Here is a 25562-nt window from a genome sequence, read left to right as displayed (position 1 = left end):
TCACGCAAAATGCCGAACAAGCTGTGAACTTGAGTAAAGTAAAAAATTCTCATTCGGCGAAGTAGAAAAAATAGGAGCGCTATAATAGCCCTCTGAGAAGCTGAGGCGGCTAATAATAATATAATATTAATAAAATGTTTACGGATTACGCATAATAAAAATTGGCATTTACATATTTTATTCATTTTCAGATGTCACACGCGCTCCAAAAGGACACCATTGACAACTATGGATCTTTTTCAGGCGGCTTTGCGAGGAAGATTAAAAACAGAGTATATTAGTTTAATGCAGAGAGAAAAGGACTTACTGTGTGTCTGAAAAAACTTCAAAACCAAAACACAATTCTTTGGAATTAAACGGCAGTACACAACTTAAAAATTTGATGGCGCCAATTAGTCAAAAATATCGTTTTTTATGTCTAAAGAACCAATAACAAAGTTTTTAAGGAAAAATTTGGCAAAAATTTTCCGTGTTTTTCTTTCACTTTTCTTAGATCTTTGAAAAAAACAGAATCCAATTTTAACAAGCAGCTGCATAGTTTTCTCAAACTTACATTGATTGAGCAGTTACTTAGTTTAGGGTAACTAACTTTGAGGTTCTTTTAAAAAGTAGTAGCAGGAGCGCAAAAGCATTACAGGAAAACAATTCAACTAAATTCTTCAAAATTTTGAATTTTTGTGCTGAACCCCAACTGGAACCCACGCGCCTCCTTCAAGGACTTTGAGAAGAATGAGAGAAGAGTGAAAATAGCCCAGAGAACTCGGAAAGATTTCACGCAAAAAGATGAAAAAGCTGTGAACTAAGGTAAAGCCAAAAATTTTTGTACTGTGAAACAAAAAACATTCCCGGTAGATTGCCGGAAAATAGCCGCCGTTGATTCCCATAACTATTGGGATTGGTAGAAAAGTAAATATCAACAAAAAATGATTTTTGTATAAAAACATTTTTAAGTGCGATTTATTTTGATGTCATTTCGTAATTGAACATACTCCTGTCTCTCAGTGAGAGGCTACTTGGTCTAGTATCAAAACCAATAAGCATTTTAGATAGTAATTAAAACTTATGAGAACAAAGTTCAAGTACCGGGCATCTAAAAATGGGCTTTATGGGTTTATCCCGTTTCTATTTCAGACTTTGATTTTTTTTAATACTGACTCTTCAATTTGAATTTCTTTGCTGAGCAGCTGCTGTTTAAAAGGACTTTGAGCAGAATGACAGAGGAGAGAAACTAGCCTTGAGAAGTCAAAAAGATTTCACGCAAAATGTCGAAAAAGCGGCAAAATGAGTAGAGCGAAAAAAAAAATTCGACGAACTAAAAAAAGGAGCGCAATAATAGCCAACTGAGAAGACGAGGGCGGCTATAAAAAATTAGGAGCGCTATTATAGCCCGCTGAAAAGCTGAGGCGGCTACAATGTAACAATTTGTTTACGGATTACGCATAACACAAATGGCCATTTACATAATTTAATTAATTTCAAATGTCACATGCGCTCCGAAAAGACACCATTGACTCCTATGGATTTTTTTCAGGCGCCTTTGTGAGGAAAAAAACAAACAGTTTTTTAGTTTAAAGCAGAAAAAAGGACTTACTATGTCTAACAAACTTCAAATAAAACCAAAACACAACTCTTTAGAATTAAACGGCAGTACACCGCTTAATAATTTGATGGCCCCAATGAGTAAAAAACTGTTTTTTATGTCTAAAGAACCAAAAACATAGTTCGAAAAAAGTAGGGTCCAATGTCAACAAGCAACTGCATAGTTTTTTTAACCTTACAATGATTGAGCAGTTACTTAGTTTAGGTAAACTAACTTTGAGGTTCTTTTAAAAAGTACTAGCAGGAGCGCAAAAGCATTACGAGAAATCAATTCAACTAAATTTTTCAAAATTTTAAATTTTTGTGCTGGAACCCCAACTGGAACCCACGCGCCTCCCTCAACAGCCATTGGTATTACGCTATGCTACTGATGTAATTAGTTTCAGTAAAATATTCAAAGTAGCAGCAATTTTTAGTTCAACTTTTTTGGCTTTGCTATCTTGCATATTCAAAGAACGTTTAGTCTTGTACAGATAACAAACTTCTGCATGGTGGCATGGCGTAACGCATGCGCTTCGTTAGGTTGCAAGTTCAAGGAGTGTTAAAACTTGCAAAGATGAGGAACTTGAACATTCGAGAAAAAAATAAAAAGAAAGAAAAAACGAAAGAAAACACAGAAAAAAAAGAAAGGCAGAAACACAGCCCGCAGTAGGAGTAATAGAGATCACTCAAAAATGAAGAACGATAGCGTGGAAAAGTCGCTTGAGAAGTCGAAGAATGTTCTAAAAAAGCGCACAATGGTCAAGCGAAAAACTTGCATAAAAAGACCGATAGGTATACAATAATTGCTATGAAATTCGTTCACGAGCAATTAGCCATTATGTAAAAACAAGACATTCTGCCCAATAAAAACACACTAAGCTGGGCGTCAACAAGAAAAAGTTGTGATATAGAAGTAAAAAAGAAAACTAGTTTCGGCATTTTGATCAATTTTTTATAATTTCACCGCCGCGAATAAAATTAGCGGCTTGAGCGCAATTAGGATCACGCAACAATTAAGCAACAATTAAGTCAAGCGTTAAAATCACTCGAAAAGTCAAATCGCTCGAAGGAACAAAAAATAAAACAGATACCCGGCAGATTGCCGAAAAGTAGCCGCCGTTGGTTCCCATAACCAAGATTGGGACTGAAAGAGAAAAACCTAATAAAAAATTATTTTTATACAAAAAACTTCAAAGTGCGAACTATTTTGATGTCAATTTTGAGCTGAACATGCTCCTGCGTCACAATGGGACCACACATGGGCTAGATTCAATACAAAAAGAAATAGAGATGGTAACTAAGAACAAAGTTTCTATCTCTGATTTCATTTTTTGATACTGACTCTGTTCATTTTGAATTGCTTCGCTGAGCAACAGCTGGCTAAAAACACTTTTAGCAGAATGAGAGAAGAGTGAAAATAGCCAAGAGAAGTCAAAAAGATTTCAAGCAAAATGTTGAACAAGTTGTGAACTAAGGTAAAGCAAAAAATTTTTATTCAGCGAAGTAAAAAAAAATTAGGAGCGCTATAATAGCCCGCTGAGAGTCTGAGGCGGCTACTATATAAAAATAAATTGTTTATAAAGCAAGCTGATGAACTGATTTCGAGCTGTGAACTAAAATGAAGCCAAAAAATTTTATTCAGCGAAATAAAAAAAACAAACCCCGCAGATTGCCGGAAAATAGCCACCGTTGATTCCCAGAACTCTATTGGGATTGAAGAAAATACCAACAATAATTAATTTTTGTATAAAAACATTTTTAAGTGCGATTTATTTTGATGTGATTTCGTAATTGAATATATTCCTGTCTCTCAGTGAGAGGATACAGGGTCTAGTAATAATACCAATACGCATTATAGATAGTAACTAAAACTTATGAAAACAAAGTTCAAGTACCGGGCATCTAAAAATGGGCTGTATGGTTTTATCCCGTTTCTATTTCTGACTTTGATTTTTTAATACCGACTCTCTTCATTTTGAACTGCTTTGCAGAGCAGCTGCTGTTTAAAAGGACTTTGAGCAGAATGAGAGAAGAGTGAAAATAGCCCAGAGAACTCGAAAAAATTTCACGCAAAAAGATGAAAAAGGTGTGAACTAAGGTAAAGCCAAAAATTTTTATACTGTGAAACAAAAAACATTCCCGGTAGATTGCCGGAAAATAGCCGCCGTTGATTCCCATAACTATTGGGATTGAAAGAAAAGTAAATATTAACAAAAAACGATTTTTGTATAAAAACATTTTTAAGTGCGATTTATTTTGATGTTATTTCGTAATTGAACATACTCCTGTCTCTCAGTGAGAGGCCACAAGGTCTAGTATCAAAACCAATAAGCATTATAGATAGTAATTAAAACTTATGAGAACAAAGTTTAAGTACCGGGCATCTAAGTATGGGCTTTATGGGTTTATCCCGTTTCTATTTCTGATTTTGATTTTTTTTAATACTGCCTCTCTTCAATTTGAATTGCTTTGCTAGAGCAGCTGCTGTTTAAAAGGATTTTGAGCAGAATGACAGAGGAGAGAAACTAGCCTAGAGAAGTCAAAAAGATTTCACGCAAAATGTCGAAAAAGCGGCAAAATGGGTAGAGCGAAAAAAAATTCGACGAACTAAAAAAGGAGCGCAATAATAGCCGGCTGAGAAGATGAGGCGGCTACTATATAATAATAAATTGTTTACGGATTATGCATAACACAAATGGCCATTTACATAATTTATTTAAATTCAAATGTCACATGCGCTCCGAAAAGACACCATTGACTCCTATGGATCTTTTTCAGGCGCCTTTGTGAGGAAAACAAACAAACACATTTTTTAGTTTAAAGCAGAGAAAAAGAACTACTATGTGCCTAAAAAACTTCACATAAAACCCAAGAACACAATTCTTTGGAATTAAATGGCAGTAGACAGCTTAAAAATTTGATGGCCCCAATTAGTCAAAAATATAGTTTTTAATTCCGTTTTTTAAAAGCAGGGTCCAATGTTAGCTAGCAGCTGCATAGTTTTCTCAAACTTACATTGATTGAGCAGTTACTCAGTTTAGGGTAACTAATTTTGAGGTTCTTTTAAAAAATACTAACAGGCCCGCAAAAGCATTACAAGAAATCATTTCAAATATTTTTTAAAATTCAGATTTTTTTTGTGCTGGAACTCCTCGTTCAACAGCCATATGTATTACGTTATGTTACCAATCTATTTAGCTTGAGTAAAGTATTCAAAGTAGCAGCAATTTTTTGTTCAACAACTTTTTTTGGTTTTGCTATCTTGCAAATTCAACGAAAGCTAACTCTTGTACAGATAACGAACTTCTACATTAGTGGCATGGCGTTACGCATGTGCTTCGTTAAGCTGCAATTTTAAGGAGTGTTAGAACTTGCGTTGAGCAACAACTTGAAAATGCGAGAAATAAGAGAAAAGAAAGAAACAAAAATAACAGACAGAAAAACGAAAAGCAGAAACAGCCCGCAAATAGCCGCCGTTGACCCACTTGACGCACATTGTCATTGAAGCAGCAAAAAATTAAAGTGTCAAAGTGTCTTATTTGGTTTGTAAATAATATATATTCTGTTGGATTCTTAAATTACGCTTAATTCAGCCTCTAAACAGAAGACTATAAAGCATAGTACTAATGCTAGCTAGCAATCACTTAAGTTAACTAAGATTAAATATGATAACTTACGATAACCTAGGAACTATGACTTAATGTTGTCCCCTTTCTTTTTGATTTTGATCTTTTGACTTTGATCGTATCCAATACATTACAAAATTCAATAGGCGGGAGATTTTGAAAACCCTTCAGTTGAAACATTGAGCGAAGAAAATGAGAAGTCAAGCTTCAAAATCTTGACTTGTGTCAAACGAAAAAACGTTATAGAAAAGAAAAGCGAGTTAAGAAGAAAGAGAGCCTGTATAATAGCCGTTGAGAAGCTTACAGCGGCTATTAAAAAGAAAAAAAAACAGAAAAAGACATAAAAAGAAACGTAGAAGAGAGAAACAATTCATTAAAGGAGAGAAAAAAACAAAAAAGATCGAGAGAAAAGAAACAGAGAAAAAAAATAAAAGAAAAAAGAGCAGAAACGAAAGAAGGAAAAGAACAGCAAGAAATGAAATGAAGACAGAAAAGAACGAGGAAAGAAACGAAAAAAAGACAAAATATAAAGAAAAGAAAGAAAGAGAAAAGAAAGGCAGAAAAACAGAACAGAAAGGAGAGAAAAGAAAGAGAAAACAGAAAATCAAGAGATAACACAACGGCTCAAAAGAACGGGGAAAAAGAAAGTAAAGATAGACGGGACAGAAACCAAAGAGCAGGAGATAAAACAAAGACAGAAAAGTACGAGGAAAGAAACGAAAAAGATGAAAAAAGAAAAGAACAAAGAAAGAGAATACAAAGGCAAACAACAGGAAAGAGCTGAAAGAGAGAAAAGAAGGAGAAAAAAGAAAGGGAGAATAAAAGAAAAAAACGGCAGAAAAACTACAGAAAAAAAGTAGAAAAGAAAGAGAAAAGAAGAAAGAAAGACAGAGAACAAACGCAGAAAACAGGACAGAAAGGAAAACAAAACGAAAATAAAGGAAAGCAAAAATAAAGAGATAAAACAATGTTATAAAAGAATGATGAAAGAAACAAAAGAGAGAAAAGAAAGTTAAAAAATTAAAGTGAAAAATTAAAAAAGACAGAAAAGCAGAAAACAGAACAGAAAAGAAAGAGAGAAGAAAGACAGAAAGGAGAGAAAACAGCTAGAGAAAAGAAGAAGACAGAAAAACGACAGAAAAGAGAAAAAAGACTGACAAATAACAGAGGGAAAAGACAATAAAAAGACCAATGAAAAAGACAAAAGAAATCAAGAAAGGAATAAAGAAAAGAGAAAACCAAAAAAAAAAAGAAAAAGCCGAGAGAGAAAAGCAGAAAGAAAAGGAGTGAAAAAAGAGAGAAAACAAAAAACGAAAGAAAACAGAAAAAAGGAACTAAATCGAAGCGATGCGAGAGAATGGAAAAAATAGAAAGAGAACGGAAAGGCAGAAAAAACAGAGGGAAAAGAAAGAAATGACAGAGAAAAGGAACAAAAGAAAAGAAAGGCAGAAAAGTGCAAAACATTTAAAGAGGATAGACAAAAACGAGAGAAATAAAAGGAAGAGAGAAAAGAAAAAGAGAAAAGAAAGGGAGAAAACAAGAGAGGAAAGCAAGGCTGAAAACAAAGAAAAGCAGAGAAAAGAAACAGAAGGAAAGAAAAGAACGAGAAATTAAAGATAAACGAACCTTTGAACTTTCGGCACCCGCAGCTTTTCGGCCATTGGCAGCTTTTCGGTCAATGACCTATTATTGTCGACTTTTCAATCATTTTATTACCTCGGCTTTTCCGTGATTGGAGGTTATGGCATAGGTAGCTTTTCTGTCATTGACTCTAAGGCAATGGCAAATTTTCGGTCATTGACCTTTTTCAAAATGCATTCAAAGCCCTCAGAGACCTTAAAGGATGTTAAAATTAGGAGCTCAAACATGGTGCTTAAGGGATTCGAGTTAGGCTTAATATAAAAAAGGATATAGATATAGATTGAAAGGAAGAAAGACACGGAGCAAGAAAGTGTGAAAGAAGGACCGAATTGGAGAGAGAAACGGGTGCGAAGTTAATAAAAATAATCAGGCTTACTTATGCGCCTCACCTGCTCCTTGGATCAACCAATTGCGCTTTCGCTCGTCAGCCCTTAGACACAGGTTCAAACCCAACTTTTTACTATGTAGCTAATTTAAATCCAGTTTTATAGACAATTTTGCATCTTCATGAAGAGATAGGCGCTTAAACAAGCTGCCCTTTAAAATGACAATAAATAAATAGTAGACAATTTTGCATCTTCAAGTTCATTTCGGCAATTGAGCTTTATTTAGGTATTCCTTACTCTGTCAATATCTGTGATGAATGAGTACATGTCATTCAAGGACTATTTTTGTGTAACAAACATTTCGGCCTTTTTTATTAGGTTTTTCTTCATTGACCAATTTTTGAAACCACAGTTTTTCAGTCGTTCAACCTTTTACCACAGACAACTTTTCGGACATCGGCAGCTTTTCGGTCAATGACTCATTTTTACATCCACGGCTATTCAGTCATTGACCTTTATTGCATAGGTAACTTTTCGGTCATTGACTTTTTGACAATGCCAGCTTTTCGGTCAATGATCCATTTTTACATCCGCGGCTATTGAGTCATTTACCTTTACGGCAGAGATAATTTTTCGATCATTGACTTTTTGGCAATGGCAGTTTTTCGGTCAAACACCTTTTTCACAAAATATGCAAAACGCTCTGCAGATTTAAGATGCCTTAAAACATGTGGAGATAAGGAGATGAACATGGTGGTATAGGTATCCTAATTACGTTCAATATAGAGATCGATAGAAGATAGATTGTGACAGGAGGAAAAGCATGGAGCACGAAAAAGAGAAAAAATGAGGAACTTGAAGAAAGTAGAAACGAATGCAACGTTAATGGACAAAAATTCCGTTAAATACGCGGCTTCTCTGCTCCTTGGCTTATCTCATTGCGCTTCTGCCTCTTAACTCTTAGACGCCAGGTGGAATCCGACTTTTCAGTCGCTTTTGCCGAGGAGCAGTTTTAGGGGCTGTTAAAACATGCAGAGATAGGCACTTAAAAATGGCGCCGAGAAAAGAAAGACCGAAAGGAGGGAGAGAAAAGCAACAGAAACGGCAGAGAGAAAAGACAAAAAAAGACCAATGAAAGATAGAAAAGAAATCGAGAAACGAATAAAGAGAAAAAAGGGAACAGCCAAAAAAAAAGAAAAGAAAGCCGAAAGTGGAAATCAAGAAAGGAGTAAAAAAAAGACAAAAAACAAGAAACGAAACAGAAAAAAAAGAAACATAAGGCAAAAGAGATGGGACACAACGGAGAAGGAATTGAATGAGACAATAAAGAGAAAAGAAAAGCAGAAGAAAAAACAAAGTGAGAAATGAAAGAAATGACAAAAAAAGAAACAAAAGAAAAGAAAGGCAGAAAAGTGCAGAACAAATTAAGAGGATAGACAAAAACGAGAGACAGAAAGGAAAGAGAGCAAAGAAACAGAAAGAAAAGAAAGGAAGAAAGCAAGAGAGAAAAAGGTGAAAAAGAAAAATGAGAAGGAAAAGAAAACAAACAAAAGATAAGAAAAGCAGAAAAGTGCAGAAAAAATTTAAATGTAGACAGAAACGAGAGACAGAAAAGAAAACGAGAAAAAAGGAAGAAAGCAAGATAGAAAAAAAAGCGGAAAAGAAAGAAACGGAGACACAAGAAACAGAAGAAAAGAAAAGAACGAGAAATTAAAGAGAAACAAACCTTTGACATTTCGACACCGACAGCTTTTCGGTCATTGGCAGCTTCTCGTTCAATGACCTATTATTGTATCCTCGGCTTTTCAGTCATTGAAGGATATGATATAGGTAGCTTTTCGGTCATAGTCAGCTTTCGGTCAAGGACCTATTGTTGTATCCTGGGCTTTTCAGTCATTGAAAGATATGGTATAGGTAGCTTTTCGGTAATTGACTCCAAGACAATGGCAAGTTTTTGGTCATTGACCTTTTTCAAAATGCACGCAAAGCGCTAAGAGGCCTTAAAAGATGTGAAAATTAGGAGCTCAAACATGGTGCTTAAGGTAATCGAGTTACGCTTAATATAAAAAAGATATAGATATAGATAGAAAGGAAGAAGGACACGGATCAAGAAAGTGTGAAAGAAGGAGAGAATTGGATAGAGAAATGGGTGCGACGTTAATGACAAAATCCAGATTACTTACGCGCCTCCACTGCTCCTTGGATTAACTAATCGGGTTTCCGCTCCGCAGCCCTTAGACCCAGGTTCAAACCCAACACTTTACCGAGCTAAATTAAATCTATTTACATGGACAATTTTGGATCTTCATGTGGAGATAGGCGCTTAAACAAGCTGCCGTTTAAGTCGACACTGAATAAATAGTGGAAAATTATGCATCTTCAATTTCATTTCGGCAATTGAGCGTTACTTAGGTATTCTTAATTCTGTCAATATCTGTGATGACTAAGTACATGTCATTCAAGGACTATTTTTGTGTAACAAACGTTGCGGCCTTTTCTATTAGGTTTTTCGTCATTGACCAATTTTTGAAACCACAGTTTTTCAGTCGTTCACCCTTTTAACACAGACAACTTTTCGGACATCGGCAGCGTTGCATCCTGGGCTTTTCAGTCATTGAAAGATATGGCATAGGTAGCTTTTCGGTAATTGACTCTAAGGCAATGGCAAGTTTTCGTCATTGACCTTTTTCAAAATGCATGCAAAGCGCTAAGAGGCCTTAAAAGATGTGAAAATTAGGAGCTCAAACATGGTGCTTAAGGTAATCGAGTTATGCTTAATATAAAAAAGATATAGATATAGATAGAAAGGAAGAAAGACACGGAGCAAGAAAGTGTGAAAGAAGGAGCGAATTGGAGAGAAACGGGTGCGAAGTTAATAAAAATAATCCCGATTACTTACGCGCCTCACCTGCTCCTTGGATCAATCAATTGCGCTTTCGCTCCTCAGCCCTTCCCTTAGACACAGGTTCAAACCCAACTTTTTACTATGTAGCTAATTTAAATCCAGTTTTATGGACAATTTTGCATCTTCATGAAGAGATAGGCGCTTAAACAAGCTGCCGTTTAAGTCGACACTGAATAAATAAACAGTGGAAAATTTTGCATCTTCAATTTCATTTCGGCCATTGAGCGTTACTTAGGTATTCTTCATTCTGTCAATATCTGTGATGACTAAGTAGATGTCATTCAAGAACTATTTTTATGTAACAAACGTTTCGGCCTTTTTTATTAGGTTTTTCGTCATTGGTCAATTTTTGAAACCACAGTTTTTCAGTCGTTCACCCTTTTAGCACAGACAACTTTTCGGACATCGGCAGCTTTTTGGTCATTGGCAGCTTCTCGGTCAATGACCTACCTAGTGTTGTATCCTGGGCTTTTCAGTCATTGAAAGATATGGTATAGGTAGCTTTTCGGTAATTGACTCTAAGGCAATGGCAAGTTTTCGGTCATTGACCTTTTTCAAAATGCACGCAAAGCGCTAAGAGCCCTCAAGATGTGAAAATTAGGAGCTCAAACATGGTGCCTAAAGGACTCGAGTTACGCTTAATATAAAAAAAGATATAGATATAGATAGATAGATAGGAAGAAAGACACGGAGCGAGAAAGTGTTAAAGGAGCGAATTGGAGAGAAACGGGTGCGAAGTTAATAAAAATAATCCCGATTGCTTACGCGCCTCACCTGCTCCTTGGATCAACCAATTGCGCTTTCGCTCCTCAGCCCTTGGACCAAGGTTCAAACCCAACACTTTACTATCCAGCTAATTTAAATCCATTCATATGGACAATTTGGCATCTTCATGTAGAGATAGGCGCTTAAACAAGCAGCCGCTTAAGTCGACACTGAATAAACAAATAGTGGACAATTTTGCATCTTCAATTTCCTTTCGGCAATTGAGCTTAACTCAAGTATTCTTTAATCTGTCAATATCTGTGATGAATAAGTACATGTCATTCGAAGGGCTATTTTTGTGTAACAAACGTTTCGGTCTTTTTATCAGCAGTTTTTCCGTCATTGAACAGTTTTTGGAACTGCAGTTTTTCAGTCGTTGACCCTTTTGCCACAGGCAATTTTTGAGTCATAGGAAGCTTTGCGGTCAATGACCTATTTTTACATCCGCGGCTATTCAGTCATTGACCTTTACGGCAGAGACAACTTTTCGTTTATTGACTTTTTGGTAATGGTAATTTTTTGACCTTTTTCACAATACAGTCAACAGGCTTTGCACACTTGAGATGCCTTAAAACATGTTAAGATAAACATGGTGGTATAGGTATTCGAATTACGTTCAATATATAAATAGATAGAAGATAGATAGTGACAGGAGGAAAGGTATGGAGCACGAAAAAGTGTAAAAATTAGGAAATTGGAGAAAATAGAAACGGATCCGACATTAATGGACAAAATCCTAATAAATACGCGGCTCATCTGCTCCTTAGCTCAACTCATTGCCCTTCTGCCTCTTAACTCACAGACGCCGGTTGGAATCCGACTGTTTCCAGTCGCTTTTGCCGAAGAGCATGTTTAGGGGCTAAAACATGCAGAGATAGGCGCTTAAAAATAGTGCCTTTTATGTCGACACCGAATTAATATATAGAAGATTCTTCTAGCAGTCAAAAAAAAAATTACCTAAGCGACACAATTAGAATAATTGCTTGAACTTCGTTCGATAGAAATTTATTCGAAGTTTAGACGACAGCGCCTACCTTCATTCCTTGCCCGGCCATCGAGTACAACTGCAACGCCTTGTCTCTACAATCCTGCGTATCCTGGGCTTCAAGGAACTTGGCTGCATCTAACTTATCGGTCATTGAACCCAGTGAGGCCACGTTTTTCAACTGGTCAAAGTCCCCTGCATCCTTGCAGAGCCTGCACGCATTAGTGTACGCTTCAGCTCTCATAAAGTATGTTATTGCTTGCTGGAAAGTTTTGGGGTTTTGCTGAAAAAGATCTCTCGTCAAAATACTTAAAAGAAGAAAAAACAAAGAGTCAGGAGGACAATTATCTAATTCAGTAAAACATAGCCGGCAGATTGCCGGAAAATAGCCGCGATAGACGCTCGTGGCCTTCCATGAATTGAAACACCTAAAGAAATAAGATAGACAGATCGACCACCAGTCCTTTAATAGACCACTAGACTTTTTGGGTTAGCTTCGGACTGTCAATTTTTTGACACATACGTTCTATAAGGAAAAATCCCTTAAAGAGCTATTTCAAAACTGATATTCGAAATCAAAAACTCAAGACTAATAATCACGAATTAGGGCATATAAGATTGGCACTACTTAGATGCACACTATTAACTAGTAAATCTTCATAAAAAATTAAAGTTCCATAAGTGAGTTCAAAGTCATTTTTTTTTGAGTGAGGTAAGTCACGCAATTGACCTAAAAGCAGAAACGACGTCACGTACATAAATTTTAACTGCAAAGCAATAGAAGTCACTGAAGTCAATTCCAAGAAGTCAATTCCAAGAAGTCAGGTCGTAAGAATCATCGATGGAGATGACGAATTAAAAAAACATAGCAGGACAAGTCCTGAAATACAATTCAAAGAATTGAAAGAAAATCTCAGACATACTCTACCTGACCAGCAGATCAATTGAACAATGTCAGCCAGCACACAAAAATCATCAAAGAATTGAGAAACTAAAAGAATCAAAACTAAACAAAAACAAACTCATTGCTAAAACTCTTGAAGCCTTTAAAAACATTTTCCCTTTAAAAACATGTATTACAAAAATATGTTCAAAGAAAATTTCTGTTTCTGAAATCGGTCCAGTATTATATCTGCAAGACCTGAAAAATGTTAATTGGCCCTTGAAGATCGATTAACTCGAAAATGACCAAAAAAATTAAGAAAAAAAAAGAAATCAATTGCAAATTATAAGGAAATGTTGCTGAAAATCGTGATATGAATATCTTCAGAATTTTTTCTGTGTCTCTCGAGGCTATCCAGTAACCCAATTCCAAGCTTTAAAATACTCATTGGCTCATAGATCGATAGGCAATAACTTTTAGAAAAAATTTCAAACTTCAAAAAATAGAAATTCGTTCTATTAAAATGTTGAAAGTCATTCAATTGCCCTCCAGCAACTATTTAATAGCATACTGTCAAACCCTGGATACGGTTACCTGGCTACTGAGGCAAGAAAAAATAAATAAAATAGAAATATTTTTTTTAAAAAAAACTCTAAAAAATTGCAAATTCTATCAAAAAACTTCTAAAAGTTGAAACGTTAAATTGTTGAAAACAAATCCATTGAAACTAAAAACCATGCAAAAACTTTTTTATCAGAACGTGGAATAGGTTTTCTTCCACTTGAGAATGGACGAATATCAAAAACTGACAAAAACTTTAGGAAACATTAAAAAAAATTGCAGATCTTATCAAAAAAATGCTAAAATTCGAGACATTTAAAAGTTAAAAAGCATTCCATTGTTACCAGAAACTATGCAGTGCCCTATTATCAAAGCCCAAAAGAGATTGCCTGGTCCCTGAAACTGGAAAAACTGAAAAAAATGATGAAAATTTTCAAAATCCTGAAAAAAATGCGAAATTGTTCAAAAAAATTGCTAAAATTTGTGATATTCAAAAGTTGAAACCTATTCCATGGCAACTAAAAATTTCTCAGTAACTGATTATCAAGCCCATAATGAGGTTTTCTTGCCCCGGACTCAAACAACTTGAATGATGACAATAAATATGTCAAAAAACATGAAAAAATTGCAACTTTTGTCAAAAAATGCTAAAATTCATGATGTCAAAAAGTTGAAAACCGATCCATTACCACTAGAAACTGTGCAGCAATCAATCATCAAACCCTTAATCAAACCTTAGAGAAGGTTTCGTGACACCTAGGACTAAAAAAACTCAAAACATAGCTGGCAGATTGCCAGAAAATAGCCGCAATAGATTCGTAGATCGGCAGTCTAAAAAAACAGTAAAAAAGACAGACCAAAAAAATTCGTCTTTTCATTGAAGGCTGATCTGTTATATTTTGATTAAAAATCTGTATAAGTTATTGCTGCCTCTATTAGCGGATCTCAAATAACCTTCATTTAGAGTGATACACACCCATTTGACCTTATCTGTTTGAATTAAAGTAAATAAAAGTCAATTTCAAAGTGAGGAAGTCATTTTTGAAAGTGAGGTAAGTCAAGTGTGACCAAAAATTTAATCACGCGCATGAACAAAAAAACTCGCTCCACTAAGAGCGAAAAATGACGTCACACATGCAATTCGGTTGAAATTGCATGAACGAATGAACAAAAAATGGCTGTGACGTCATATGGTCGTAACAAAAATCATGACGACGAAATAAAAAAAAACCAAGAGAAGGCCAATAATAGCCTCAACTATCGCTGTGCGGCTATTAAAAATGAGAAAAATTGTCAGAAAACCTGAAAAAATTGCAAAAAATTAGCATCAATTTGTGTGTTTGTGTTTGTAGTACCACAACATATAGCTCATAAAATGGCCATAACCGGCATATTTGTCTTGCAAATGGCCTTCAACAACTTTTAAAAACTTTAACCTAAGACTAATCAAACAAAAATCTCAAAAAAATCACAAAAAACATAAAAATTTGCACCATTTTGAGCCGAAAAACTAAAAATGACCTTTTAACCTTAAATAAAGGCCATCCCAGCAGCTGCACTACTATATGCACTTGAAGGACTGCTAAGGCCCACTTTGGGCCTCTAATGAAACTTAATGCCCGCTGGGCTTTACCTGTTTATCCCGTTTTGAAAGATCAAAGTCATTTAAAAATGTGTGAACACATCTTAAAAAAAAACACAGCGCACCAATACAATTCAAATTCTTTGAATTGTAAAAACATAGCAGGACAAGTCCTGACGTACAATTCAAAGAATTTTCATTGACTAAACAGAAAACTAGACCGAGAACAGACTATAAATGGATTGGGAAAACCATTTACAAAAAAAATCCGATCCAAAAAATCGAAAAAACAGTAAAAATCAGAGTGAAATTGCCGCATGTGAACAAAAAACCACTACCGAGAAACCGAATTTTTGTTCAAACACCGTTTTCGCACTCTACTTTAAAGTTAGAGCGAAAAAAATTCACGCCGCAAAACCACTTGCTTTTTCGCTCCATTTCCTGTTTCGGCGTGACCAAAATCACCACTCCAATTTGACTTCAAAAATCATGAAAATGTGTGAACAAATCTTAAAAAAAAAGACAGCGCCCCAAACAATTCAAATTCTTTGAATTGTAAAAAACATAGCAGGACAAGTCCTACGTACAATTCGAAGAATTTTCATTGACTAAACAAAAAACTAGACCTAGAAAGGACTATGAATGGATTGGGAAAGCCATTTAGAAAAAAAACCGGTCAAAAAAATCGAAAAAAAAAACAGAAAAAATCACAGCGAAATTGCCGCAGGTGAACAAAAAACCACTAGCGAGAAAGCGAATTTTTGTTCAAACACCGTTTTCTCACTCTACCTTAAATTTAGAGCGAAAAAATTTCACGCCGCAAAACCACTCGCTTTTTCGCTCCACTTCCTGTTTCGGCGTGACCAAAATCACTACTCCAATTTCACTTCAAAAACCATGAAAATGTGTGAACAGATCTTAAAAAAAACATAGCAGGACAAGTCCTGACGTACAATTCAAAGAATTTTCATTGACTAAACAGAAAAACTAGACCTAGAATGGACTATGAGTGAATTCAGAAAACCATTTTAAAAAAAATCAGAACAAAAAAATAAGAAAAAAAAAGAGAAAATCGATATCAAAATGCTGCATGTGAACAAAAAACCCCAAGCGAGAAATGAAAATTTAATTCAAACAAAAAACTAGGCCTAGAATGAGCTGTGAATGGATTGGGAAAACCATTTAGAAAACCATTTAGAAAAATCGAAAAAACATTAAAAATCAGTGTGAAATTGCCGCATGTGAACAAAAAACCGCTACCGAGAAACCGAATTTTTGTTCAAACACCGCTTTCTCACTCTATTTTAAATTTAGAGCGAAAAAATTCACGCCGCAAAACCACTCGCTTTTTCGCTCCATTTCCAGTTTCGGCGTGACCAAAATCACTACTTCTTCTTCTTCAGGATCCGTGTAGCCCCTCCCGGGCTAATATGGATAAATCCCCGCGTGTTTCACCAATTTGATTAGGTTCCTTGGGTTATTGATAAAGTGGTCTTTTGGCTCCTCGTTTCCCATCATCCGATGTCGTAGGCTCGCCCCTCGTTGACAAACCTTCATGACGTGTTCAGCAGTGTGGGGTTCGTCGCAGTCAGGGCAACGGTCCGATTCTGTCGCCCCAAATCTTCTGAGGGTTGCCCTGTCTAGCAGGCTGTGGCCTGACATGAGTTGGTTCCATATGGTTTGGTCTCTTCTCCTGTCAAGCTTCCTCGCTTTGAAGATCCTGGCTGCACCTGCGTAGAACTTCAGAGTTTCCCTCCTTGCGTCCAATTTGATAGCGGTCGTCGCCGTTTGAAGAGTGATTGGCCTCTTTTCTGGTTCCAGTGTTGTGGCGGCATTTGCTACTCGGTCGGCCTCTTCGTTGCCTTGTACTCCACAGTGCGAAGGGATCCAAACTATCTGGGTTCCAGGGCATACGGCTAACTTGCTCCAGATTTGTCTACCTAAACTGCACCTTTGTTTTTCCGGTCCTTCTTCCAAACGTTCCACTGCTGATAGTGAGTCGGTGAGTATCCTGACCGTTTGTGGTGTCCAGTTGCGCTGAAGATGTTCTAGGGTCATGTTGATTGCTGTCATCTCGGCCGTGAAGGAGGAGCAGAATAATCCTGCGCTTGTCTTCAATTCCTCTCTTCCCGATTCTCTGATGACAACTGCTCCAGCCCCACCGTGTCCTTTGTCCACTGATCCATCTGTCCAAACCTGTGTGTCACAGGGAGGGAGTGACGCAAGAAACTCTTCGGTTATCTTTCTTTTCTCTGTATCCTCATCGTTTCTTTTCAGTCTCCTCGTAAGGTCGGTGTGAAAGGAGGCCTGGTGGGGGCGCTGTTCCCAGGGCGGGCTGTCTGCTACAACAAGAGGCTCTCGGTCCATTGTGTCGAGCTTCGTTGCACTCTCGGGTTCCAGTGCAATCCTCCTGAAGCTCCCACGGAATTCTCGCTGGTCGTCGGCAGACTTCCTCTTCCCGGTCTTCTTCCATGCTTCGTGTGTTTTGCTCCTCAGTCTTGGTATTGTGTTTCTGCTCGCTGTGCCGTGTGCCGGTACTCCCTCGTCCAATCTTAGCATCTTCTCACGTAGGCATCCTGCTCGCTTTTTGGCGATGATTCTTAAGGGCTCCAGTTCGGCGCACGCAAGGAGTTCTTGTTGGCTAGTAGGATGTAGACAACCGGAAACAACTCTAGCACATTTGTTTTGCTGGCTCTCCATAAAATCCCTTGTCGATGGTTGTGCCATGTTCATCCACGTACTGCTAGCATAGTCCGCCACCGCTCTTGTGGTTGCTATATATGCCGTACGTAGGTTGCGCTGTGTTGCTCCTGTGTTCTTGTTTGCGATTGCTTGTAGTGCTTTTCGCCTCGTTGCCATCTTCCTTGCCACGTCCTTGGCATGTTCTCGGAATGTCAGTTGTGGGTCAAGCTTGATGCCTAGGAAGACAGGGTTTTTGCAATATGGAATCTCATTTTCTCCGATCAGCAGCTTTAATTTCTTTTTTGCATTATTCTCCGCTGGGTCGAGGGTTATGATGGTGTAGTTGCATTTCTCTGCACTCATGAGCACTTTCCATTTCCTGCACCAACGTTCCGTCGCTGTTAGGGCTGGTTGAAGGGCCTCTTTTGCTTCGTCCAGCGACCTCGAGGTGGCCATAAACTGGCGGGGGCCTGTTTCGGAGAAATTCTGTCGCAACGTCGTTTCCTCCGCTGCTTCTGTTGGCCCGGCGTATACGGATTCTCCATGCCAACAAAAAATCACTACTCCAATTTGACTTCAAAAATCATGAAAATGTGTGAACAGATCTTAAAAAAAAGACAGCGCCCCAATACAATTCAAATTCTTTGAATTGTAAAAAAACCACGATGTCCCCAATAATAGCCGCTATCGCTTCGCGGCTATTAATTAAAAATTTTATATCTTAACATCAAATCTTGTTTATTAGCTCTCGCATCTATCACTCAATCCAATCAAATTGCTAATTTTGGTTTCTCAAACAACTCAAACTGCAACTCACATCTGAGCTGTATTGTGACTCGAACTGCTGTGCCAAATAGTAACAAGCGGCTTTGGTTGCACTGGCAAGGGAAACAGCACTACCCTGACTGCTAGTACTAGTTGGTTCCGAAGAGGATCCTAGGAATCCAGCTGAGCTGCGGCTGGTGGCTAAAGGATCTCCGTACGGACCCATTGGGTCGTCATCATCCTCCAAGCTACCTTCACGATTGCACAATTGCATTGCCTAAATGTTAACTCCATCTTCCTTTGAATAACATCCATAACACCAATTGGGATTGAAAAATCAAAAAAATTTAAAAAAAAACCGACTAACATCGGGCGAATTGCTCTCAAACGACCGGCGAGCGGTTGGCTTCGTCAGTAGCTAGCCACGGGGGGGGGGGGAGGAGGGTGCACCGGGGGCTGAAGGGGGCAACACTGGGTTGGGGGCAACAGCGCGGTGGGGGTGGGGGTCAACAGGGGGGGGGGGGGGGTGTCAACCGCTAAGAACCACCCTTCACACCATAAGTTTAAGTCTCCAAAACAGTTTGAGTTGAAACAGAGCTGAAAAGCTCTAAGAGCACGTAATGCCCGCTGGGCGCTACCTGTTCATCCCGTTTTTGAGGACGAAAAGTCAAAAGCGTCAGACGAAAAATCGGTCAAGAAAAAAATCGCATAAAAATATAGACCGACAGGACTAATATCAGCCCTAAATTCGCAATCTACCGTTTAGTTCAAATGGAACCTACCTCTCAGATGTTATTGATCTTATTCAAAATGTATTGAATGTCAACATTGAACCGCGCAATTTAAAAGCGTGCCATGCGTTGGGCAGAGGCTCGCCATTCAACCCCCCACCAGTTATCGCGAAGTTCCTCTATTTTGACCAAAAGGAAAGAATCTGGACCATGAAGGGTTTGCTACGGAATTATAGGAATCCAAAAAATGGAAAACCGGTTTTTATTCTCGAGCGATTGAGCAAGTACAACAAGTCATTGAAAGAGGAGGCTCAATCAAAACAGTTAAAGGTTACTACTAAGAATTCGGCACCACTTGTTCAGATCGAGTCAGATGTGAAGCGATATCTTGAACTGAATTCTATTCAAGATATTATTGAATTGCAACCAGTCGCTAGTAAAAATGAACAGAAGTTGTGAACAGAGGTTCAGCAAAACCAAGTATACACGACAACAGCGGGTTCGATGGAAGTCCATGAAATTATTTATAACACGTCTGTTCCAAAGCTAACAAAACAGCCAAATTTTGCGCCTGGTACACCTTTATCGACCAAAATGCCTTCCCTAAAGCGTATGCGTGACAATTTTGAGAACAGCGACAATACCAATCTAATGGAGGAACTAAAAAGCAGGAGAGCTGATAAAGACGAATTGCTTGATTTTGTTATGGGTCTCATAAGTGGTTCGCCGAATGCCAAGGAAACAATTCTTGCTGATATTGAGGAACAGCGGTTTCGGAGCGAAGAGTGCTGTGAAAAGTCTGGGACATAAGAGTTCACCCCTTAGATTAAATAAAGCGACCAAAATCTTCATCAAATCACTTCAAAATTTTACTTTTAAATACTAGTTCCAATAAAAAACATCATGAAGAATTAGAGGCACTGATATCTTGTTTTGAGTCTCCGCCTTCCGTCGTATGTTTAACAGAATCTTGGCTAACAGTTAATGATCCGAATTTATTCAAGGTAACAAATTACAATAATTGCATGTCAAAATCAAGAAGTGGTTGGGTTGGAGGTATTATGATCCAAATAAGTGATGAGGTGAACTTGATTGAAGAGCTGAATTGCAAACTGAATGAAAGTCTTTTGGTTCACTTGAAATTCGGAGAGTTAAAGATTGCTCTGTTAGTGGCTCATAATCCCCCCAGAATTAACATGCCGAATTTCATTTTTGAGCTCAATAAAACATTGCAAAACATCAATGAAAGTTATGACAGAATAATTATTTTTGGGGACTTCATCATCAACGTGCTAGAAAAAAATCTGATGACCTCATCATATCTATCGATTATCCAATCAAACGGTTTTCAGCTATGTCCTGAGCCAACTCGCATCGGCCGAAATACCTCGAATTGTTTGGATCACTTTTTCGTAAACAAAAAATTAAGGATTCAGAAAACTTTTGTAATGGAGGATTACAATTATTGCGATCACTTTCCTAGTGTGTTGGAATTTGAGAAGATTAGCAAAAGTTGTTCATCAGAAATTGGTTTTCGTGACACCAGTTGAGTAGAATGTCTTCTTTTCTTGGAACCTTTCGAAATCACTAGCTACAATAAGCTACCAGGAAACGGAAAGTATAAAATTTGACAGATTTGAAAATACTTTTAAAGACGCATTAGCAATGTTTGCACCAAATCGGAGTTCAAGCAGGAATACAATTAAAAAACCTAATTGGTTTGATAAAAAATAAGAAAAATTTGATTTGCAAAAGAAACCAATCACACAAGTCATGGAAAATGGACCGTCAGAACGACCAAAAATTAGAGAAATTTAAAGCACTACGAACTAAAGTGGAGAAAACAACCAAAGCCAAAAAGAATTCTTACTATGAGCAAAAGTTCTCAAATTGCATCGGAGACTCAAAACAAGTTTATAAATTTTTAAATGAGCTTAAGGGAGTTACTATTAAAAATTCTAACGTCCATTACCCAATAAAAATGGTAGAGGAATTGATGATAATCTAGATGTTGCAAACGAGCTCAACACTTTTTTGTTGGTATAGGACAAAGACTAAAAGCCGACATCCCAAAATGAGATTTTTGTTGGTCCTGAGGTTAATATTTTGCAGAGTATGTGGCTTTATGAAACAGATTGCAACGAAATCTTGCAAAGAATTGAGGATCTCACAGAAAAATTATCTTCGGGAGTTGATGATATTAGTACGATTTTGATTAGAAAACAGGTTTCTTAATTTGCAAGCATCTTGTTCATCTCAATATAAGTTTTTAAAGACAGTCAATTTCCAAGTATTCTAAAAAAGCTAAAATTGTACCTCTGCACAAGGCAGGGGCGAAAGACGAGATAAATAACTACCAACCAATTCCGCTTTTCATTATGTGGAGTAAAGTGCGTTTTGAATGCGTTATGTATAATCGAATTTACACTTACTTTGAAACTTTCGGTTTGTTCCATCCTAATCAATTTGGTTTTCGAAAACATAGCACTATTGATGCCATTGCAAAATTAACAGAAACAGTTTGTGAGAGCCGCAACTGTCAGGTAGCCACATTATTTATTGACTTAAGAAAGGCTTTTGACACGATAGACCACCAAATCCTATTATAAAAGCTTGAACTATAAGGTATAAGAGGAGTTTGCCTAAGATGGATAGGTGATTATTCATCGGAAACACGGCAATGTGTTTCAGTCAATAATTGCAACTCCAGCTGGCTGAAGTTAAACTGTGGTGTTCCACAAGGCTCGATTCTTGGCCCACTACTTTTTTTAATATACATAAATGACCTTTCAGACGAGTGCCAAGTCTTCGGAACTTTTCTCTTCGCAGATGATACCAATTTAACAGCCGACAATAGTGATTTTGAATCAATGCAAAAGGATTTGGTCAATAAAGAGAAATGGCTCAACGCCAACAAGCTGTCTCTTAAACCTGAAAAAAGTTTCTAAAGTCCAATGAATATTAAAATAGGAAACAGTGCCTCTAATGTCAATAGGTTTTCCGTATTTAAATTAAATTCTGTTAGTATACCTGAGTCAGAAAACTTCAAGTATCTCGTAGTGCGTTTGGATAAGAAATGAAATTCACAGAGCACATTGAGGATGTGAAGAAAAAGTTAGCAATGCAGTACGGAATAGTCAAAATTAAGGCATTATGTACCAAAAAGTGTTTTACTTCAGTTTTAATCATCAAATATCAAACCAATCATTCAATATGGTGTGCTGATATATTGATGTGTAAGCTTTACTTCTCTTCAACCCATAGTTCTATTGCAAAAAAATTCTCTGACTCATTTTGTTGCAGAGATACACAGAAAATGTAAGTTTTTTGAGAAACACAAGGTCTTAACTGCTCACAAATTGCATATTTACAAACTTCTTAAATTTGTAATAAAATCAGTCAATGAAATGCACACAGATACATATCTTAATGAGTTATTTCTTTCGAATTCCGATCAAACAATTCCACAAGAAGATCATTGAAACGGTTTTTGAAAGAATCAAAGTGTAAACGAAAGCTCGAAAAGAATTCATTGAGATACCGAGGTGCCAAGTTACTTAATCTTTTATTGAAGACAATGTGTTAACATCAAACTATAATGAGCTTTCTAGTTTTTCGTTCGTCAGTCTGGTGCACAAGATTAGAGACAATTACAATCCGTCAAATAAATTGAGAATTTCATCTATTATCTTTCAATAGTGAATTTTTTTTCTTTTTGAATAGTCAAACCCAATTGTAAAAAAGATTTAAGGGCAGTGCTCAGTGATCCAGTCGGATCCGTAAACTGTCCTCTCTGAAAGTACAATGGTTATGTATAATGCAATGATAACTTGACGCTTTCTGATCTTGAACTCTAGAAGTAGGAAATTTTGTCATGTGTTATATTTTGACGTTTATTTATGCTCAGAGGAATTAACTCTCTCTCTCTCTCTCTCTAATATAACTGCTACAAACTTCGTTTGAGAGCAATTAAAAACGTTGATTGTTTTACAAAAAAAATGTTTTTGAAGTGGTTTCTATTTGGATTGGATTTTGTAATCATACACACGCCTCCCTTAATGAGAGAATACAGGGGTTAGTATCAATAACAATTATCATTAGAACTGGTAACTCGGACTATTTAGAACAAAATTCAATGATGCACACCCTGATTCAAAACTGGACAAAATTCAAAATACTGGACATCCAGAAATTGGCTTTATGGGTTTATCCCGTTTAATTTTGAATTCCTTTTTTTCGATACTGACTCTGCTCATTTTAGATTGCTTTGCTAAGCAACTGCTGTAAATGACCAGGAAAAAACTTTGAAGCCCAGATAGAAGAAAGCGATTAAAAAAACTTAAAAAGTAATTACTCGTGAACAAAAAACCATTAATGAGAAAAGGAATTTTTGTCCAAACTCCATTGTATTGCGCTTTTTAAAATCAGGAGATAAAAAATGCACCACAAAACCACTAACAGATAGTTCGATAAATACATTCAAGAGAACCTAAAGTAGACTAAAAAATTCCCATGACTTCGGAACAAAGATAGGTGCCAGAGAAGCAAGGCAATTCTTGTCTTGAAACAAGAGAGCACGACAGTTGCACGACATTGTATTAAAAAGTTTAATTCGTAGGGTAATGTATAACGCAGTTTCAGGAAAATAATTGATATTGCATTTACCTCATCATACTTCTCCAAGTAGCAGAGCACCCTGACCATTGACAGGATATCATTGGCCTTTTCGTAGTACTCAAGGGCCAACTCAATACTACCTGTAGACTCACAAAACTGTGCCCACCACTTGTACAGTGCTCTAAACACATTAGACTTAAAGAAAATATTCAGTTTACACGAATCGGTAGACTAAAATAATACTTATAAATTAACAGTATAGAAAACCATTCATGACAGCTTTCTCTTTGCAATCAAAGTAACACTTTCTTCTACTGAAAATCCAGGTAGAAACAAAATGTCTGTAAACGCCGCAACACAATTTGTAAATATATGCAAAAAACAGCCTATCAACGATTGGCTAACGCTACTACTTATGGTATATGAGGCACCATTCAGCACAGTCAATGCAGCATTTTAAAACTTACGGTTCGTTTTTGTGGTTGACGTAGCTGAGTAAATTGGAGTAGTTATCTGACAACATTCTCGGCACGTCAAAGTGGTGTGTACTTGCCTTTTCGTATCTGGAAATCATAATAGTTCATAACTTTTTTAAAAAAAAGTCCAAATCAACAAAACATACCCGGCAGATTGCCGGAAAATAGCCGCCGTTGATTCCAATAATCATGATTGGGATTGAAAGAATAGAAGATATTGAAAAAAAAAAGATTTTTGTACAAAAACATTTTTTAAGTCCGATTTATTTTGATGACATTTCGTAGTTGAACATACTTCTATTTCTTAGAGAGAGGCCACAGTGGGTACTATCAAAACCAATAAGCATAAGAGATGGTAACTAAGACTTATAGCGACGTACAAATAGCGGGCATCTAAAATTGGGCTTTATAGGTTTATCCCGGTTCTATTTCTGACTTCAATTTTGTATACTGACTCTGTTCATTTTGAATTGCGTTGCTGAGCAACTGATGTTCAAATTCACTTCTAGCAGAATGAGAGAAGAGAGAAACTAGCCTAGAGAAGTCAAAAAGATTTCATGCGAAATGTCGAAAAAGCGGCAAAATGGTAAAGCAAAAAAAAGTTCGACGAAGTAAAAAAACATAGCCGGACAAGTCCTGACGTACAATTCAAAGAATTTTCATTGACTAAACAGAAAAACTAGACCTATAATGGACAATGAGTGAATTGAGAAAACCATTTTTAAAAAAATCAGATAAAAAAATAAGAAAAAAAAACAGAAAATCAATGTCAAAATACCGCATGCGAACGAAAAAACCACTAGCCAGAAAGGAAAATTTAATTCACACAAAAAACTAGGCCAAGAATGAGCTGTGAATGGATTGGGAAAACCATTTAGAAAACCTTTTAGAAAAATCGGAAAAAACATTAAAAATCAGAGTGAAATTGCCGCATGTGATCAAAAAATCGCTACCGAGAAACCGAATTTTTGTTCAATCACCGTTTTCTCACTCTATTTTAAATTTAGAGCGAAAAAAATTCACGCCGCAAAACCACTCGCTTTTTCGCTCCATTTCCAGTTTCGGCGTGACCAAAATCACTACTCCAATTTGAGTTCAAAACTCATGAAATATGTGAACAGAAATTTAAAAAAACATAGCCGGAAGAAATCCGGAAACGACTCGAAGCGGAAATCCACTTAAATGCCATTCAACTACTCATCAGACAAAACGTGCCTCCACTAATTTAGGATTGTCTTGAAACAAAACCATAGAACAAAAAATAAAAAAAAATCAAATCTATTAAAATATGATAAATCTGATAAAAATTTGTCATCAATCGAGACCCCGAAACAACTGTCTTTCTCAAAATTACTTCATCAACACAACAAGTACCTACTCAAACCACTTATGAGAAACTTTAAAAAACTTGATGCCAAACCATGAAAAAATAAGCT

The 25562-nt window shown here is 36.8% G+C and overlaps 1 protein-coding gene across 3 annotated transcripts in view; it reads right to left on the bottom strand.

The window, feature by feature from the left end:
• LOC142348847 (intraflagellar transport protein 140 homolog) overlaps nt 1-25562 on the bottom strand; it is a 175142-nt gene that overhangs the window by 32097 nt on the left and 117483 nt on the right. For all 3 annotated transcript variants that reach the window (XM_075400388.1, XM_075400389.1, XM_075400390.1), the window contains 4 exons: nt 24118-24213; nt 23699-23831; nt 18355-18579; nt 11879-12112 (listed from right to left, as the gene is read on the bottom strand). In XM_075400388.1, the coding sequence (XP_075256503.1) occupies nt 11879-12112; nt 18355-18579; nt 23699-23831; nt 24118-24213 (688 nt within the window). The remainder of the gene's footprint in view (nt 1-11878; nt 12113-18354; nt 18580-23698; nt 23832-24117; nt 24214-25562) is intronic.

The sequence above is a fragment of the Convolutriloba macropyga genome, chromosome 10, assembly GCF_964194025.1.
Source record: "Convolutriloba macropyga chromosome 10, txConMacr16.3, whole genome shotgun sequence".
In the NCBI taxonomy this organism is placed as follows: domain Eukaryota; kingdom Metazoa; phylum Xenacoelomorpha; order Acoela; family Convolutidae; genus Convolutriloba; species Convolutriloba macropyga.
The sequence above is the reverse complement of the archived record's forward strand: the minus strand, read 5'-3'. Positions and strand labels throughout refer to the sequence as shown.